Below are 19302 nucleotides of genomic sequence, written 5' to 3' on the forward strand. Positions count from 1 at the left end.
TTGAAACCTGGGGGAGTCTAAAGATCCACGGATTTCTCCTCTGAGGATTCTGAGTCCTCTTTTGTAAAACTTAAATTCTGTGTTTTCATTTTGATGAAATTCGAATTTTATTTATTTAAAAATAAAAATATTTTCATTTTGGATGATTTGGATTACTTTTCTTAGGAGTTTATGTGCCTATATTTGTATGTGTTTCTAGTCAGGTGACAAGGGATCACCTGAAGAGACACAGTCGACCACTTAATTCAGTGGTTTTCAATATGGGATCTATATAGAACTGAGATTCAGTTCTAACTCATTCTTTGAAGGGCAGCAAAAAATGTCTCACCCCCAAGAAATACCCCCTAATCCTTCATCCACTCTCATAGCATCTCACATGTTATGTGTGTTTGAAGACAACGGGTAACAACCACCAGCTCACAAATTATCATGCACCAGCTCCTGAACCTCTTCTCGGTTTCTGCCATCAGGTTAGATCTTTGATGAAAGCAAAACAATGCCCCCATGGAGCAGGAACAGACCCATAAGAAACTGATGGGTCTTATGCCACTGTAATTAGTGCCACTGTAATTAGTATTCCCTTGGCCAGACTAGAAGTTCCCTGAGATCAGGGACTGTGTCAGTCTCATTCATCTACATATCCCCACTTCCTAGCACGCTGCCTGGAACATAGCAGGTGCTCAAGAAGTATTTGTTGAATGAATGAATGAATGAATGAGATGACACAAAAGAAATAGAGACAAGGCCTCTGTCCTGCAGAGTCTGTTGGAACTGAAACATAAACAGACAAAATAAGAGAACATGACAAAGCAATATATTTGTAGCAGAGTAGTTTCTTTTCATTGAGAGAAGCTGATCTTTGAAGGGTCATCATAGTGGCCCTCTCAGTTAAGGCACACAATACTAATTAGCAAACTTTGTCCAAGGATTAGGGCACAATCAAACCTTTTGTGACTCCTTCTAGACATCCTGCCTTTTCCAAAAATCCTTGAAATGGAAAGGGAGAAAAGGTGGATTAATTTTCAATAGGAGGCCAAGGATCACAAGAATCAGAGTATTTAGCCATAAGGGAAGAGGTGGCAGTGGGCTAAGGTTATTCTGACACAGAACCCAGAAATAAAACTTGAGAAAAAGTCTAGGTTAGTGACGTGAGTCTCAATACAAAACAGGGAGAGGACTGTCTTGACACAGTTCTGTGTGTACTGATGAAACTACCTCCCCTTCTGGCTGTCCTGGCATGGTCCTTGTAGTCTGGGGCACAAGGTCAGGTTATCAGAGAGCAAACTGAATAAGGAGCCAAAGTGAGGTACTAAGAATGGGATTCTCCTTCCCTGAAGAGCTGTGGTGGCCCAGCCTGTGCTGGGAGCTGGTCAAGCAGGCTGAATCACAAAAGGGACCTACATCTTTTATAGGAGGAGAAGGACCAGTTTTCCACTCACACACCCAATGGGGCAGGTTTTACCAGTTATATATGCAAAATATAGTACAAACTGAAGGGGCACAGAGCAAGCGTGACAAGAACGGGGTGAGTTATTCTAGAATCATGCTATTCAAATTGTGGTCCATGGATCAGCAGCATCACCATCCAAGATCTCGTTAGAAATGCAGAATCAGCACAAATGAACTATCAGGACTTCATCAAGATAAAAAGGTCTTGCACAGCAAAGGAAACAGTCAACAAAACTAAGAGGCAACCGACAGAATGGGAGAAGAGATTTGCAAATGTCTTATCAGAAAAGGGGCTAGTATCCAAAATCCATAAAGAACTTATCAAACTCTACACCCAGAAAACAAATAATCTAGTCAAGAAATGGGCAGAAGACATGAGCAGACATTTCTCTAAAGGAGAAAAACAAATGGCCAACAGACACATGAAAAAATGCTCAACATCACTTGGCATCAGGGAAATACAAATCAAAACCATAACGAGATATGTCCTTACACCAGTCAGAATGGCTAAAGTTAATAACTCAGGAAACAACAGATGTTGGCGAAGATGTGGAGAAAGGGGAACCCTCCTACACTGTTGGTGGGAATGCAAACTAGTGCAGCCACTCTGGAAAACAGTATGGAGGTTCCTCAAAAAGTTGGAAATAGATCTACCCTATGACCCAGCAATTGCACTACTAGGTATTTATCCAAAAGACACAAACATAGTGATTCGAAGGGGCACCTGCACCCCAATGTTTATAGCAGCAATGTCCACAATAGCCAAACTATGGAAAAACCCCAGATGTCCATCGACAGATGAATGGATAAAGTGATATATATACAGAATGGAATACTACTCAGCCATCAAAGAGAATGAAATCTAGCCATTTGCAAGGACGTGGTGAAACTAGAGGGTATTACGTTAAGCGAAATAAGTTAGCCAGAAAAAGACAATTATCATATGAATTCACTCATGTGGAATTTAAGAAACAAAACAGATGAACATAGGGGAAGGGAAGGAAAAATAAAATAAGATGAAAACAGAGAGGGAGGCAAACCATAAGAGACTCTTAACCTTAGGAAACAAACTGAGAGGGCGCCTGGGTGGCTCAGATGGTTGAGTGTCTGCCTTCGGCTCAGGTCATGATCCCAGAGTCCTGGGATCAAGTCCCGCATCGGGCTCCCTGCTCCTTGGGAGCCTCCTTCTCCCTCTGCCTCTCTCTCTCTGTCTCTCATGAATAAATAACATCTTAAAAAAAAAAAAAAAGGAAACAAACTGAGGGTTGCTGGAGGGGAGGGGGTGGGAGGAGGGGGTACTTGGGTGATGGGCATTAAGGAGGGCAGGTGATATAATGAGCACTGGATATTATATGCAACTGATGAATCACTAAATTCTGCCCTTGAAACTAATAATACAGTAAATGTTAGCTAAACTGAATTTAAATAAAGAATTTAAAAATTTTTAAGTAAAAGAGCATCTCTTGAAAAGTAGTTCAAAACAGGTTGAAAAATAGGGCAGAGAAAACTCCAAGTCAAGAGGAGCTAAGGAAACATGATTAAGTGGCATGTGATATCCTGGGCAGGATCCTGGGACAGAAAAAGGTCAATGGGCAAAAAGTAAGAAATCTGAATACAGTAGACTTTAGAGAAAGGAAGGGAGGGAGGGCGGAGGAAGGAGAGAAAGAAGGAGGAAGGGAGGGAAGAAAGGAGGGAGGGAGGGAGGGGGGGAAGGAAGTGCAGAGTCATAGACCCCACTTCCAGACTTCCTAAATCACAACCTGAGATTGAACAGGTTCCCCAGGTGATGTGCATGCACATCAAAGTTTTGAAAAGCACTAAGATTTCCTGAGGAAAAAGACTTGAAAGCCAATGATGAATATGAGGGAACAGGTAAGGAGAAGCTTCAGGTGATCCCACAAGGGCATAGGGGCAGCTGGGGAGAAAGGGGCCTGATGAGGATTTCTCTTGCAGCACCCTGGACTGAAGGGTGGAAGGAACAGGCTGGGTGGCTCTGGAAGGGAGCCCTGAACCAAGCATAAGAAGAATAGCACAGGTGGGCCTGAGGTCTTCAGATAAAAAGACTGCTACCGCTACCATTCCCTCACTCTCCCTCATGAACCCCAATTTCCCATTCCAGGACTTCTCCAGACTTTTAGTCTCAATAACCTGGCCAGTCGGACCCCGCCTAGTTCGGTTTGATTCGGCCAGGATCGGTTGCTAAGGCCTAGAGCTTCCCGGTTGCGGGGAGGGGAAATGATGTCACGTCAAAAAGGCGGGCCAACCAGCCCTCTCCGTCCTCGGGATTGGCTGCCAGGAATTTGATTACATTCGCAGCCTCGCGGGCTCCAGCGTTAGCTGTCATTGTCCCCAGATGCTCCTGGCCCTCGGCCGTCCTCTCCGCCTGGAGCAAGACTCTGAGGACTGTACTCAGGAAGCACTTAGCTCCGGAAGGAGAGGGGATTCAAATGGTCCGGCTACTGCCACCAGGCTAGGCGTTTTGGCCGCCCAGGTACTTTTTGACTCGATCGGGTGTCCGTAGTTGGGGCAGCTACCCGAACCGCAGGGATTTGTGGAATTTATAGTTCTGGATTAGGTCTGGATTAGTTCGTGGGTGGACTGGAGGAGGCTCGAGCCCGACAGAGATTTTTGAAGGAAAAAAAAATAATACTTTGAGGACTGGGGGCCTGGGTCCCAGAAGGACGGGAGAGGACGAAAAGGGAATCTAAATAAGAAGCCTGCCGTTAGCATTGTTTTGGTTTTCTTTTTAGGTGCTGACCTGAGACTGATATCCCATTCGACCAAAACTGTTCACCCACGGTGGAAGGGACCAGGCAAGCCAAATGGAGACGCCACCGGTCAATCCAATGGGAGAGAAGGACACCTCTCAACCACAACAACAATGGGAAAAGAACCCCCAGGAGAACCTTGATTCAACTGCCCAGATTAGGCAGCAGCCCCAAGACCCTCCTACTGATATCCTTGAGCTGAGAGTGAGCCCAAATCCAGTCAGCCAAATTCTAGAGAAACCTCAAGGGACTGAAAAACTGGCCTCTGGACTTCAAGGAGACTCTGCGAAGTCTCATGGATCAACCAGTGAGATGCCAGAGCCCCTTCAAACTTCTGATCTCTGGTACTGTCCCGATGGGAGCTTTGTTAAGAAGATCATAATCCGTGGCCATGGCTTGGACAAACCCAAGCTAGGCTCCTGCTGCCGGGTACTGGCTTTTGGGTTTCCTTTTGGGTCAGGACTGCCAGAGGGCTGGACAGAGATAACTATGGGGTTAGGCCCATGGAGGGAGGGGACTTGGGGGGAGCTCATAGAGAAATGCCTGGAGTCCATGTGTCAAGGTGAGGAGGCAGAGCTTCAGCTCTCTGAGCACTCTGAATCTCCTTTCAGGCTCACACTGGCCTCCTTCACTCAGGGCAGGGACTCCTGGGAGCTGGAGGCTGGTGAGAAGGAAGCCCTGGCCAGGGAAGAACGTGCAAGGGGCACAGAATTATTTCGAGCTGGGAACCCCGAAGGGGCTGCCAGATGCTACGGACGGGCTCTTCGGCTGCTGCTGACTTTACCCCCACCTGGCCCTCCAGAACGAACTGTTCTTCATGCCAACCTGGCTGCCTGTCAGTTGTTGCTAGGGCAGCCCCAGTTGGCTGCCCAGAGCTGTGACCGAGTGCTGGAGCGGGAGCCTGACCATTTAAAGGCCTTGTACCGAAGGGGGGTTGCCCAGGCTGCCCTTGGGAACCTTGAAAAAGCAACTGCTGACCTCAGGAAGGTGCTGGCGGTAGACCCAAAAAACCGGGCAGCCCAGGAGGAGCTGGGAAAGGTGATCATTCAGGGGAAGAAACAAGATGCAGGGCTGGCTCAGGGTCTGCGCAAGATGTTTGGCTGATTAAAAGTTAAATTTTAAAAGAGACAGGAACCTGTGAATTGTGGTTTATCCTGTGAGATTTTGCGGAGACCCAGAGGGAGGGTTTCAGCCCATGTCCCATTCCCAGCTTTTGCCTTCCTAGGGAAATAGCAGTGGTCTCAGTGCGCCTCTTTCCCTCCTTTACCAATAAAAAGCCATATGATCACGTGTGCTACATTTTGGGGGGCTCATCCATATCCGAGGATGAATGCAAGATACATAAACTACTAAATTTAGGACTGCCGGGGAGATGGAAGGCCTTTAAAGCCCAGGAACTACAACTCCCAGGCTCGCGCTGGTTGGCTCCTGCTCGGCGCATGCGCAAACCGTGGTCCTGGTGAGTGGGAGTGCTATCCTCCTGCCGCGCTCCCATTGGCCCGGCCTGTCCAGCCGCCTTATGTATTCAGCACCCAGGTCTCTTACTGGTCGGTAGAGCCTCCAGGACGCCCCCCCCCTTTTTTTTAAGAGTCCACTGATTAGTTGATGACAGGGGGGGGCGGGCCTTGGGAACGGTCTCAGGGTTGGGGGGCGGGAGGGAAAGATGGCGGAACTGATGCTCCTCAGCGAGATTGCGGACCCAACACGTTTTTTCACGGACAACTTGCTGAGCCCGGAGGACTGGGGTCTGCAGAGTGAGGCCTTGGGGAGGGAGGAGGGCTGTGGCATGCTGTGCTCCTGAGGCACGCAGGGAGGAAGCGGAGGTCTACAGAAGAAGGCTGGGCAAATACGGAATCCATCACCCGAAGGAGGGCGGAGCAGGGGGGCTCGTCATGCTTTCGGGGGATGCGGGAGTTGGGAAAGACCTCCGCTCCCCACGGAAACGTCGAGTTGTTCCGGGGTGGGGGAAGGAGGGGCTGAAGTTCTTTGGCTGTATCACGTTTCAAGTGGGCGGGCGGTAGGTCTGGCTGAGCCGAGCCAATGAGGGATGGGCCCAGGGCTGTGTGTGGATCTGTAGGCTGGGCCACCGGACGACCCCCCTGAAGCTCTGCATCTCTTGCAGACAGCACTTTGTACACTGGCCTGGATGATGTGGCGGAGGAGCAGACGCAGCTCTTCCGCTGCCCAGAGCAGGATGTCCCGGTATTGCGCCCCCAGCTTTGTCTCTAATCTTTGGCGGGTGGGAGTTGCCCTGGAACCAGGACTCAGCCCCAGACCAGAGCTCATGGAGCTGTTCAATCTTCTGCACGTTCTTGCCGTCTAATGTCCTCCTTTATTCAGTTTGGCAGCAGCTCCCTGGACGTGGGGATGGATGTCAGCCCCCCTGAACCACCTTGGGACCCCCTGCCTATCTTCCCAGGTAAGATATCCTTTCTGAGGGGCGCCTGGGTGGCTCAGTTGGTTGAATGTCTGCCTTCTGCCTTCGGCTCAGGTCATGATCTCAGGGTCCTGGGATGGAGCCTGCATCAGGCTCCCTGCTCAGCGGGGAGTCTGCTTCTCCCTCTGCCCTGCCCTCCATTCTCTCTCTCTCTCTCTCTCAAATAAATAAATAAAATCTTTAAATATATATATATGTGTATATATATACACACATGTGTGTATATATATATATCCTTTGTGATTCCCTCATCCTTCCAAAACCCTCTCTTTCCACTGTTTCCCCGGAACTGTGGAACTCCCTGGATCCTCACACCTCCTCTTCGTAAGTGCCTGTGCACTCACTCCTCTCTCCTTCAGTCCCTTATTATGTGTTCTTTTCCCTTTGCCCCAGGTGAGGGATCCCCACCTCCATGTCTTTAGCCACTTTTTGGACTTCTCAGGCTCTGCCTCCTGCTGATTCCCTAACCCTTTTCTTCCAGATCTTCAGGTGAAGTCTGAGCCATCCTCCCCCTGCTCCTCTTCCTCCCTCAGCTCCGAATCATCCCATCTTTCCACAGAACCCTCCAGCCAGGTGAGAGCCATCTCCCTCCTTCTGTTTGTGGCAGGGACTGTGTTCCATTCCCTTCACCCACAGATGCTGAGAAAATGTTTTGTGTGCTATAGGTCATAGAGTGGTGGTGGTGCCTTTGAATTTCTTTAATATTCTCCTTTTACATGTCTTTGCTGTGGTTGTCTAAAAAGATGGAGTCTTTTTAACATACAGAGATATGTAGCAGCCATGGTGGGGCTGGGAAGAAGAGAGCCGTTAACTGCTGAGAATTCTAGAATTGCTCTTGCCCAAGTTGTCCACTCTAAGGCAATATTTAAAATCATGAGACCTCATCAACCCTCCCAGAAATAAAGTAGAAAGAGAAAACGAGGGGCCAGAGACAGCTTTGGGAGATGCTTAATACCATTCAAACCAGAATGTCAGATAATTAGTAAGCTCTAAAGCTTTTGTTCTTGGTCTTGCTCTCAACACCTTCCCTTGTTTTCTTTTTTGTGCCCCCCCCTCACTTCACCTCCCACTCTCACCTAGGCCTCTGGTGTAGGAGAGGTGCTGGTTGTGAAGACAGAGTCCTTGGCACCCCCACTCTGCCTCCTAGGAGATGATCCAACATCCCCGTTTGAAACCGTCCAGATCAATGTGGGTCCCACCTCTGATGACCCCTCAGGTAATAACAGCCTTCCACCACCCCCAGGCTTTACCAAGGCAGAGTATGTGTGTGTGTAGATGGGGGAGGGGATGCAGGCAACAGAACAGGGAGGAAAAGATGGGGAGGGGAAATGGCAGATGACCAGGAAATTTAGGCCAGGAAGGGGAGGGATAATTTTAGGAAACCACAGCAAAGGCAGCCCTGAAGAGATGGGGATGGTTTTTCTTTTTTTTCTTTTTTCCTAATCCCTAGTATCCTGTTGTGTGATTTAACTTCTCTTGCCTTGCATTTAAAAAAAAAAAACAAAAAAACTTATGGACAGGTTGGGGCATATTTATTTATTACTTTTCCCCCAGTGTTTTATTAGAAAATTTTTCAAACATACAGAAGAGCTGAAATACCATATACCCAACTCCTAGATTCTACAATTAACATTATTTGTGCTATTTTTAAGTGTTGCCAAGTTTATTTCCTCTTCCGTGTTTACACAGTAAACATTTATTGAGCACCTACTCCATGCCACATACTGGACAGGGTGCTGGGGCTGCAAAGATGAAAAAGATGTGAGCACCACGCTGACCCGAGAATCCTGTAGTGTGGTAGGAGGGGAAGGACACGCACCAGTCACTGAAGGTGTGTGGGCATTCTGGGATCGACATCACAGGGTGCCACAAAAGCTCATAAGAGGGGCAGCTCACCTGATGGGGGCTGGATCAAGGATGTGCTCCTGGAGGAAGGGTTTCCTGAGCCAAGTTTTGAAGGACACACAGAGATTAGCCAGAAGATGAATAGATGAATGTGGAGATGGGTGTGTGTGTCTGTCTAGGGAACTTGTATCGCAGAGTGGATGTGAGGAGGGAGTGGGAAATGGCAAGAAGTTGCAGAAGCTTCAGGGCCAGGTGGGCACCCTGCTAAGGGACTCTTAGCTTTTATCCTGTGGGCAGTTGGGAGCCTCTGAAGAATCAAGCAGGAGAGCAGTGTGATTAGGAAGATGACTCTGGTGGCAGAGTAGAGAGACTGGGTCGTGGAGAGGCAGGACTGGATGCAGTTAATCGAGGAGGATATTTGGATGCCGAAAGGAGGCAGAAGGAATGAAGTAGAATGGATGAATTGCAGTGACTTCCTGCATAGGATTTGAAGAGGATGCCTGGATTTCTTGCTAGGGCAGATTGGTACCATAAGAGCCCGAGCCCCCCGCTCAGAGAGGATGATGAATTCAGTGCTGGGCATGTTGAGTGTGGACTGCAAAGTGGCTTCAGGGTTTCCTGGCACTGCCTCTCTTTGGTTGAACTCCAACCAGAAGCTAGAGGGCATGGGAGTCCAGTGATTTAGTCCATGTTTTCCTCCCCGGCCTCAGAGTGGGGCAGGGAAGAATGCACAGTGGGTCCAGAGAGATAAACAGACCATATCCACACATTATTAAAAGTTACAAAGAGGACAAACAATATAAGGATTGAAAACCTTTTCACGGCAAATTGATTGTTGATGACTTTGCCAAGGAGTCAGATTCTCCCCTAAATAAATTAGGTATCTTTTGAGGGCCTGTGCTTTACCCATCAGTTTGATAGGAAGCATCAGACATAATCCTTTCTTTTGGAGAGTCTCATGAGGTCATAACATGTGGTTAATAATCAAATAGTGGTCACCTCTGAGGAGGGATCTGGGTGGCTGGTGGACAAGGAAGGGAAGGAGATCCACTTCACTGAACTACCCTTTGGTCCTTTGGAGTTTTGTATCATGTGACTGTATTACCTATCCACAAATAAAAGTTAAAATTTTAATATAGCAATATTGGCACTTACATAATTAAGTCCCTAAATGAGTGGTGTGGACCAAAGGTAGTGACAGACTGGTGAGCTTGGGGCTGAGTCTGGCCCTCGGATGAGTTTTATTTTGCCCCCGTGGGGTGATCAGCAAGTCTCACAGATGGACTTAACAGAGACCAGGAAAGCTCAGAAGTGACTGAGTCTTTGCAATTTGGTGCCTGGGAGGGCAAGGGAATTTGTGTGAAGGGACAAGCAGGGAGCCCCATGAGTGGGGCCTGAGAAAGGAAATGACCAGCAGGTACCCAGGGAGTCAGGATCAGGACACGGGAGCAGTCAAGGATAGAAATGCAGACTTGGCTGTTGTTAGCATAGGGACGCATGCTGGCTTCTAGAGGAGAAGAGGAAGTCCTGGGTAAAGAGGTAGGAAGAGAGCCAGCCAGTCAGCAGCCCGTGGCTCCTCCTCCTCCTGGACTGCATGCCTAGAGCCAGCTTTATATTCTGGTACAAGGGGAAAGGACCGTGTCTTCTATCCCCTCTCTCAATCCCCTTCTCCTCCAGTATTTTGTCTCATCCTGACCCCCCACAGATGTCCAGACCAAGGTAGAACCTGTCTCTCCATCCTCCTCCATCAACTCGGAGGCTTCCCTGCTCTCAGCAGAGTCCCCCAACCAGGTGAGCATCAACTTTTCTTTCTCCTTCCAGACCCTCCAGTGAGTTCCTTCTGACTCTCGGAAGTATGAAAGCATTCTCTTTTTCAGCTCCTTCTCCTTGACACTCTTCCTGACTCACATATCTTCTGGAATACCCAACACAGGCTTTTATAGGAGAGGAGGTACTGGAAGTGAAGACGGAGTCACCGTCCCCTCAGGGGTGTCTCCTGCGGGATGTCCTAGGCCCCCCACTTGGAGGTGTCCAGATCAGCATGGGCCCATCCTCCGATGGCTCCTTAGGTAATGGGGCCTCCTGACACCTTGGGATCCCTGGCAAGAGGCCTCTAGTCCTGACCTTCGTTCCTTCCCTCCCCTTCCTTCAGGCAAAGCCCTACCCACCCGGAAGCCACCCCTGCAGCCCAAACCTGTGGTGATAACCACCGTCCCGATGCCACCCAGAGCTGTGCCTCCCAGCACCACCATCCTTTTGCAGCCCCTTGTCCAGCCACCCCCAGGTACTAAAGGCGGCGAGAAGGAGCTGATCTGAATTGACTTTCTCGGGGAGCTCGCAGCCACTGAGGCTCCCAGCGCTTGGGTACTCAGGTGCGGGTGTGGACACAGTAACTCCACGTGACTTACAGCTCTCACCTCCTCCTGTTCACTTGCCCCAGTCTCCCCAGTTGTCCTCATCCAAGGTGCTATTCGGGTCCAGCCTGAGGGACAAGCTGCCCCGGCTCCAAGGCCTGAAAGGAAGAGCATTGTTCCAGCTCCTATGCCTGGGAACTCCTGCCCACCTGAAGTGGATGTAAGTAGTGGGGAGGAGAGGGGTAAGGCTAGTTCATGGGAAGGGAGGAGGCAAGTCTGTCGTGGGAGAGAATTGTTCAATGAGGAGGGAACAAAAAGTGAGGAAGCAAACCCATCAGATGATCCTGAAGGTCAAGTGGATCCCGGTTCATAGACGAGTATCAACATCAACTCTGTGTAGTTTTAAGATCCTTAGTTTTGCTCACTGTAGATGGAGAAACGGGAATGGTGTCCGTAAATCTAAGGCAGGGAAGTCATACTGTGTTATGGTTGTGGCAGTAGTTGGAAGAGGGAGGCTGTTTCCTAGGGAAAACCAAGTAAAGTGTTCTTTAATTATAGCAAGGTGAAGCTGTGGGCCCTTAAAAAGAACTGAGAGAAAAGATCCGCCCCCCCCCCCCATCTAAGGAAAGGAACTGAGTTTCCACCAGGAACCAGGATGGAGGAAGTTCTTCCTGCAGTCTGACTTCTCTCAGCTCTGTGGACCACGAGCATGGAGCGGTTGAGAGAAGGGCTCCTTCCTCGAACTGTTTTGGCAGAGAGGAGCAACCCCTCTCTGGCTGTGTAGGTGGAAGGCAGGAGAGTGGCCAGCAGGAGCAGTGGGGTGATCAGCCCCTGAAGTCAGGAAGCATAGTTCCCCTCTCCCGCCCATCTGTCATTCCTCCTTTGGCCCTCCGGGTACCCTAGGCAAAGCTGCTGAAGCGGCAGCAGCGAATGATCAAGAACCGGGAGTCGGCCTGCCAGTCACGGAGGAAGAAGAAAGAGTATCTGCAGGGCCTGGAGGCCCGGCTGCAGGCCGTGCTGGCCGACAACCAGCAGCTCCGCCGGGAAAACGCTGCCCTCCGGCGGCGGCTGGAGGCCCTGCTGGCTGAGGTACGCTGCTCTGTCCTTGGGAGGCCCTTGGGAGGCCCCGTGGGAAGACCGGCTCCTCTGGGCCAACTTACCCTCTCTCTCGGCCCTTTCTCCGCACCTTAGAACAGTGAGCTCAAGTTAGGGTCTGGAAACAGGAAGGTGGTCTGCATCATGGTCTTCCTTCTCTTCATTGCCTTCAACTTTGGACCTGTCAGGTGAGACCTTCCTTGCCCCCCAGAGCTTCGGGGTGGAGCCCACCTTGGCACAGGGCCTTTCACCGCACTCACGCCCACATAAGGGCTGGCGTCCTTGACACCGCCGGTGCGTCCGGCCAGTCCCTTCTCATTCCGTCATTTCTGTCAAATGGTGTGTCCTCACCTGGAGCAGATGGTGCTAATAACATTGGCAAAAGTAGTCACTTTTAAGTGCTTGCCGAGTTCCTCAGACTTCCTGGCTCTATGAGGTAGGGATGGTTCTCATTCCTGTCTCACACGTGAGGAGATCCACTCTTATAGAATAGACTGGAACCCAGACGGGCTGTCTGCAGAGCCCAGGATCTTAAGCGGCCCCCTGATAAAGCCGGAATTCCTCACCCCCTGTCCTTGCTTATCACCAGCATCAGTGAGCCTCCTCCGGCTCCCGTCTCTCCTCGGATGAGCGGAGAGGAACCTCCGCCCCGGAGACACTTGCTGGAGTTCTCAACGCAAGAGCCACTTCAGGGAGTTAAACCCCTCCAGGGTTCCCCCCTGGGCCCTGAGGAGCCCCAGCTCAGCGCTCCAGGCCGGCCAAGTTTCAGGTGAGGAGAGGGCCCTCCCTTTCACCGGTGCTGAGTGGAGCTTCTCCCCAAAAGTTACCTTTTCTATTTGAGGGGAGCCAAAGTTCTCTTGCCATCATTACCCGTTCTGCTGGTGGAGGGCTGCAGCCTCCGATCATCGCCCCCTTCCTGCCTCACTCCAGGAACCTGACAGCCTTCCCCGGGGGTGCCAAGGAGCTACTGCTGAGAGACCTGGACCAGCTCTTCCTCTCCTCTGACTGCCGGCACTTCAACCGGACCGAGTCCCTGAGGTGCGCGGGACTCCGGGTGGGGGCCGCTCCATGGGCGGCCGGTCCAGCTGCGTGTGCTGAAGCACCAGCCCTCCCAGCCCTCCCAGCCCTGTCTTCTCCCTGCTGTGTGCAGGCAGGGCAAGTGGGAGCCTTGCCCCACCTCTGCTTCCCTAGGCTTGCTGATGAGCTGAGCGGCTGGGTCCAGCGTCACCAGAGAGGCCGGCGGAAGATCCCCCACAGAGCCCCAGAGAGACAGGTAGGAAGGGCTGGGGCTGGCTCAAGCAAGGCCCGCTGGAAGACTGAATGGCCTAGGGATTTTGAGTTAGCACCTCGTTGTGGAGGTTTGAGGGATCATTTGGGGTAAGTGGAGGGGTGGGTGTGTGGTGACATCAGCTTCCAGGGGCCGCTCTCTCTCCCTTTTGCCTTCACCCTCTTCACATCCTTAGATACTTCTCCTTCCAGAAGTCTCAGCTACGGAAGAAGTCGCCTCCAGTTAAGGCAGTCCCCACCCAACCCCCCGGGCCCCCAGAGAGGTGAGTCTATGGGGGTGCTTGTCTGTAACTAAGGGAGGTTGCACTCCAAAGAGCTAAACTCCCAGAATCTGTCCTGCGCCCATCGTCATTGCCACCAGTGGCACTGTGCCTTCCTCATCCCCGGGGGTCTCCTGTCTTTTTCTCTCATCCTCTCCCACCTTCCCCAGGGGGACCTGGGCACTGGGCTTAGTTCCTCCCAAATCTTCTTTCCCGACCCGGCTAGGGATTCTGTGGGGCAGCTGCAGCTGTATCGCCACCCGGACCGTTCGCAGCCGGAGTTCCTGGATGCAATTGACCGACGAGAAGACACGTTTTATGTTGTGTCCTTCCGAAGGGTGAGTTCCTCTCTGCCCCATCCCTGTCACCCTGGGGTCCCTAGCAGTCTGTCTTCAGGCTAAGGCTCTAGAGTTGGGATGGGGAGCCTGTCCACGTCTCTTCCTCCAGCCTCCCAGCCTGGCCCTTTTGTTTCCCAGGACCACTTGCTGCTCCCCGCCATCAGCCACAACAAGACCTCTAGGCCCAAAATGTCCCTGGTGATGCCTGCCATGGCTCCCAATGGTAATCCTCTCCCTGCTGGGTCTGGGGAGGGGTCCTGAAACTGAGGACGGGGGAGGTGCTCATAGATCCAACATGAGGAGTTAAGGGGGAAATGGAGAGAGTGGGCCATTCTGAAGAGAGGCTAGACTCCTGGGTGAGAAGAAGCAGGAAATGGGTGGAGAGAAAAACAGAGCTCGGGAGACATGGGAGGAAGACGAGGGTGCAGGCCGTCCCTTGGTGAGGGTGCTCGAGTAGGTGTGGGCAGAGGGGATAGGCTGGGAACTGCCAGATTCTCACCTCCTGTTTTCTCTTGATGTCCTCTCCCCTGTGACCTCCATCATATGTGTTCTCTGTGACTCATCAATGTCATTTTCTTTTCCTGCCCTTCTCCTCTCCCTGCACCAACTCCATCCCTGACCCTCTCATTGACCTCCTGATGTGGATCTGCCTCCTCACCGTGGCCCCTCCCTCCCTATCCACCTCTACTTTTCTCCTCTGTTTGCCGGCCCTTCTCCTCTTCCTTAACTCCCTCCTTCTCACAGAGACCCTGTCAGGCCGGGGAGCCCCGGGGGACTATGAGGAGATGATGCAGATTGAGTGTGAGGTCATGGACACCAGGGTGATTCACATCAAGACCTCCACGGTACCCCCCTCGCTCCGAAAACAGCCGTCCTCGGCCCCGGGCAATGCCACAGGTGGCCCCTTGCCAGCTTCTGCAGCCGGCCAGGCCCGCCAGGCCTCCCGCCGGCCCCTCTACCTCAGTCACCCCTGACCTCTGCACCTCACCTGACTTAGAGCTGGGCGGGGGCGGGCGGCAGGAGGTGGGGGTGACCAAGTGGGGTTTTTCAAAGTTCTCTGATCCCTGGGCTTGGGGCAATTGGTAAAGGAAAGACGAGGTGTGGGGTTAAGCACTTATGTGGAGATGAGCGGGTTCACCACCCTTCTTGCCCCCTTTTTGGAATATAGGGCTCCTCTCATCTCTCTGAGCCCCTCATTCCTGCTTCTGTCTTTGAGGGTACTGAGTGAGATGAAGTTTTGGGGTGGGTGGCCTCCTACACACTCTTTGTTCTTTTGTTTCTCTATTTGGGGGGGTGGGGTGGAGGTGGGAATTTAGTCCCCAGGAGGGACAAGGGACATTTTTACATTTTGGAGCTAGTCACTGGGAGTAAAGGAGGGGTGGTGGTGGGAGATCAGGTTTATGGATATGTACTATCTTTTATTATTAAATAAACAACTTGGAGGGAGTTGAAGGAATGGTGGCTGCCTTCCTGGCTCATGACGGAGAATTTGGGGAAATTGGCTTCTGGAGGACCAGTGTATCGGAGAACCAAACACCGAAGACATAGCTGGCTCAGGGGTGGGGGTGGGGGTGGGATCCCAGACCTCATGTCATCCGTTGTCCCCACCCCTACAACACTGGGGTGTGTCTGTGTCTAGCGAGGGGATGAGGGTGGGATATCTCATGGCGTGACAGCCCCGAGGACACAGATCTCTGGAATGTGTCTGAGTAAACATGAAGGACAGGCGGCCCCACGCCCTTTGGGGTGAGCAGCCTCCCTGGGTCCCCTGCATTCTAGCAGGTTCTCCCGCCCTTCCCTTGATTTCCAGGACGAGCAGCTTGAACAAACAGCAGAGCTGAGGCCAGAGGGCTGTAAGCCAGAAAGGAGGGGCCACAGTGGAGAAGGGGGTGGTGTTTGGAGGGAAGGGCGGATGTTGGGGAGCATCTTCTCGGCCCTAAACTGGAGGACAGAGACTTGAGAGTCCAGTTGAAAGAAAGGGATGAGAACGAATCCTGCAGGAAAGGCTGTGCTTCTAAGTAGGAGGAAGGGGGACAGGGTGAGGGGCCAAATCTCACTCCACCTGGGGGGGTCCCGTGAGCGGCTCCTGTCCAGCAGCGTCTCAGGCCTGGCCCTGCAGGAATGTCCTGGGTCAGCTAGAGGGTGTGGGCTGGGCCTGGGCTCAATGCCCAGATGACTGGACAGGGGCCGCCCGGGCCACAAGCCCAGGCCTGAAGGAGGAGGGGAGAACCTCACGTGTCCAGCCAGGCTCCCCCGCTCCCCATTACTGTGTTTGGGGTGAAAACAGACTGAGTAACTATGACAACCTGGAACTAGGGCTCCCAGGAACTAGGCCTCTCCTCCCTCCGGAGCACAGCCCTGGCTTCTGGGCCTTCCCGTCCCCATCCCTGAGCTTCATCCAGGCAGTGAGCGCAAGGACAAGGATTTGGGAGGCAGATCACCTGAGTTGGATTCCCTGCTTCACCTTTCGTTAGTGGATGTCCTTGATGTGTAACTTAAACACTCTGAGCCTTAGATTCCTCATCAGTAGCATGGAATACTCCCACCTACTTCTCAGGGTTGGGGTGAGGGTGAAAGATGTCCACACTGCCTGGTCCATGAAAGGCACACCTGTCCCTTGTCCCTTACACCTGTCTCCACTTCTCCTCTATTCTGCTCTTACCCAAGCTGGCTTCATCACCACTCCGTCGTGCTCCTGTCCTGATCGCAGCGCAGGGCAGCGCAGGGCAGTGCAGGGCTTGAATGCTGGCGTCTCTGGCTGGGGGCCCTGGGGTGGGGCCTGCCGCACGCCCGGCTGAGTGGCAGGGGACAGCTGCCACTCTGGTGTGGACTGGCAGTTGACTGTTGGCTGAGTTCGTGGAGGGGGGGAAGGCATAGGAGGGGCCTGGAGCCAGGGGGTGCGAGGTGGGAGGGTGAAGGCAGGTCAGTCTCTGGCTGCCGAGCTCCAGGCCCACGCTGGATCCGAGGCCACAGCCCGATCCCAGGCCACCGGGCCGCTCAGCGGACGGCTGCGGTCACTCCTGCACCGCCTGTTGGCCCCTCCTGTCCCAGGCCCATTTTGTCTTTCTGTTGAGCTGCTTTCCTTCCTCAGAATCCCACCTTTTGTTCCCCTTATTATCCCTGACCCATCGCCTCTCCCTCTTGGCTCTAGATTCCTCTCCCACCTCTCTTTGCCCTCCGCCCGGCCAGGAGTCATCTCCTTCTCTTTTGGACTCTAGTCTACGTTGCTCTTGCTGGTCCTCGCTCCTTTTGTATTTTCCCCTCCCCCCCCCCCAACTTCACTTTCTTTTCCATTTCTGTTTTCTTGTTCTTGTCACCTCCTGCTGCTGACCCTGTGCTCAACTCCTCCCTCCCCACACCGCCCCCTCCCCAGTTCCCTTTGCACTCCTTTGTCCACATTCCTGGTCCACAACTTCCTCTCTTCTCCCTGGCTTCGGCCCTCTCCCCCTCCCTCCCCCTTCCCCACTCCAATCCCCTGTCCTGTTCCCAGCTGTGGGGGCCAGGACTCAAGAGCCTAATGTTTGCCTCATCGTTCTGCTATGGCTTCTGGATACAGCACATCTGGATTCCGGGGCCCAGATGTGTGGTTGCCACAGCGACCTCAGTCCCTCTGGTAAATATAGGCGCCCACCCCCGCCCCAGAGCAGAGAACAAAACAATTGTGTGACTTTCTTTTGTCACGAGATAGAAATGTCCTCCCTCCTCCCTTCTCCCCACACCCGTGTCTCCAGGCAAAGGAAGTTTTAAGGGTCCAAACCCTTCCTTCTGTGGCTCTGTTGCCCCCTTTCCAGTCCTAGCCTCTTGGTTCTCTCCCATCTCTCATCTCAGGCTGTGTCTTCTCTCTGAGCTGCCCTTCCCCACCATCTCCTCAGTAGTGGAATGTTGAGTCCCCCAGCTTAGACTTGGTGATTTCTTTTTACTGAATCTGCATAATTGGATGCAGGAAAAAGCTTCAAAAAGCCAGATCTGCCACCCTTCCTTCTCAAACAAGTTCTTCCAGAAGCCCCTTCATTTGTTTGTGCCCTAAGTCGTCCATCTTTCCAAGGCTGTTTCTGGGGGAGGAGAGAATCAGAAAGCCTGCTTGAGGCCCACCTTCACCACCACTAGCAAAGTCCCTTGGACGGGTCACCTGACGTTTGTGGTCCTCCATTCCCTCCGCCACAAAGTGGGATTAATCAGATGCCTGCACTGTGTTGGAAAGTGTTTTGTCAACGGAAGCCCAGTACAACTGTTCTCTCTCTTCCCTTCTCTGGGACTGCTCCCTTGGATCACAGCCCCTGGCCTCTCCTCGTTCCCTCTCTTCTTTTACCTTCAGGTCCTTGCCCTTAATTGCCCTCGTTCTTCTTTGTGTTCCTTCCCTTCCCCTTGTCTTTCCCTTTCCTTCCTGTCTATACCTTTTATCCCGTATCCTCCTGAGGTCAGGACAGGAATAAGGAGGTTCATTCAAGGATGGAAGCCCAGAGCCGAAGACACCTGCTGGACTGAGGATTCTGAGACCATCCAGAGACGTGGACAGCTGTCAGCAACCCCGACCTCTCTACCCGTCACCTGAAACACCTCGGTGAAGGCCACCAGCTCTGCCCACTAGGCCTCCCTGCCTCCATGCCTGGGGCTCCTACCAGACTCCCTTTCCCCATCCTTCCCACCCAGCCGTCTCACAGTTCGATAGTGACAAGCATTTATTAGGCATCTGTGCTATGCGAGGTCTGGTGCTTTCCTGATGAGATGCAAACATATGTGAGACAGGAGTTCCTCCAAGAGCGTAAATCCAGGGGCTGAATCAAATTTTAGACAATGATGACCTCAGAACCTGGAATTATGTCTGTTAAGCTTCCAGTGGCTTCCTCAAATGCCATGTAACCATGTAAGTGTTTGCAACCCCACTCTCTTCTGAGACTCTGGTATCCCTTCTGTCCCTAGCCGTGGACTTCCAAAACACCCCATGGCCATCCTTAGAGCTCTCACATCTCCAGGGTCTCCTGGCCACTCTGCGGACCAGCTATACTTACGGTGGCTGTATTTAGTAAATAATAAAACCAAGATTAAGGCATAGGGCAAACAATGGATATGACCATGGGACAGAATTACTGAAATCCAGGGATGTAAGAGAAAATCCATCCTCTGCGCAGTCTGCTCTCCCAAAGTCACACTGTTTCAGACCCTCCCTCACCCTTTCATGTGCTTTCCCCTCCCTGCCCTACCCCCACCCCCCAGGATCAGAGGGAAGTTGTTACCTACTCCAGGCTCTGGAGGCTTTGGGCCAAGGCAGAGGAAGGAAGCTGAGCCCAGTTCCGTCCAAGATGCTGACTTCATCCTCCCCATCAAAGCCAGGAAAAAAAAAACAGCTACACACACCCAGACACACAGACACACACACCCAAACACACGGACACACACGGGGACACCCACGCAAGAGTCCGAGAGTCCGTGCAAGCCTTTGCCCTCAGCCACAGCTTGCTAACTGGGCAT

General features: G+C 52.2%; 2 protein-coding genes and 1 long non-coding RNA gene across 4 annotated transcripts; 2 read left to right on the forward strand and 1 right to left on the reverse strand.

The window, feature by feature from the left end:
* The first annotated feature begins 3744 nt into the window (after positions 1 to 3744).
* FKBPL (FKBP prolyl isomerase like) lies at positions 3745 to 5343 on the forward strand. Its single transcript, XM_027602725.2, has 2 exons — positions 3745 to 3940; positions 4200 to 5343. Exon 2 carries the CDS (start codon positions 4272 to 4274, stop codon positions 5319 to 5321), a length of 1050 nt encoding a protein of 349 aa, XP_027458526.1. The 5' UTR covers positions 3745 to 3940; positions 4200 to 4271; the 3' UTR covers positions 5322 to 5343.
* Positions 5344 to 5841: 498 nt separating this feature from the next.
* On the forward strand, positions 5842 to 15285 carry ATF6B (activating transcription factor 6 beta). Of its 2 annotated transcripts, none has more exons than XM_027600973.2 (18): positions 5842 to 5962; positions 6340 to 6419; positions 6558 to 6636; positions 7136 to 7227; positions 7735 to 7870; positions 10205 to 10290; positions 10433 to 10568; positions 10652 to 10783; positions 10940 to 11073; positions 11757 to 11942; positions 12045 to 12136; positions 12538 to 12717; positions 12879 to 12986; positions 13140 to 13221; positions 13428 to 13498; positions 13722 to 13833; positions 13972 to 14056; positions 14578 to 15285. In XM_027600973.2, exons 1-18 carry the CDS (start codon positions 5881 to 5883, stop codon positions 14805 to 14807), a joined length of 2103 nt encoding a protein of 700 aa, XP_027456774.1. In that variant the 5' UTR covers positions 5842 to 5880; the 3' UTR covers positions 14808 to 15285. The 2 variants fall into 2 exon arrangements, with proteins under 2 accessions (XP_027456774.1, XP_027456775.1); XM_027600974.2 differs by having other exon boundaries at positions 5860 to 5971.
* On the reverse strand, positions 8184 to 11742 carry LOC113926302. Its single transcript, XR_004820182.1, has 3 exons — positions 11185 to 11742; positions 10917 to 11011; positions 8184 to 8441 (listed from the first exon to the last, which is right to left on the reverse strand). It is a non-coding gene; the product is annotated as an uncharacterized LOC113926302 (long non-coding RNA).
* Positions 15286 to 19302: the final 4017 nt, after the last annotated feature.

Source organism: Zalophus californianus, chromosome 7 (genome assembly GCF_009762305.2).
Source record: "Zalophus californianus isolate mZalCal1 chromosome 7, mZalCal1.pri.v2, whole genome shotgun sequence".
NCBI classification, from domain to species: Eukaryota; Metazoa; Chordata; class Mammalia; order Carnivora; family Otariidae; genus Zalophus; species Zalophus californianus.

Bases quoted from the DNA above. Each gene is read 5' to 3' on its own strand.
- FKBPL (XM_027602725.2), top strand. From the start codon at position 4,272: ATGGAGACGCCACCGGTCAATCCAATGGGAGAGAAGGACACCTCTCAA.
- ATF6B (XM_027600974.2), top strand. From the start codon at position 5,881: ATGGCGGAACTGATGCTCCTCAGCGAGATTGCGGACCCAACACGTTTT. The intron at 12,137-12,537 runs GTGAGACCTTCC...GCTTATCACCAG, and splicing joins TTCAACTTTGGACCTGTCAG to CATCAGTGAGCCTCCTCCGG. The intron at 14,057-14,577 runs GTAATCCTCTCC...TCCTTCTCACAG, and splicing joins GCCTGCCATGGCTCCCAATG to AGACCCTGTCAGGCCGGGGA.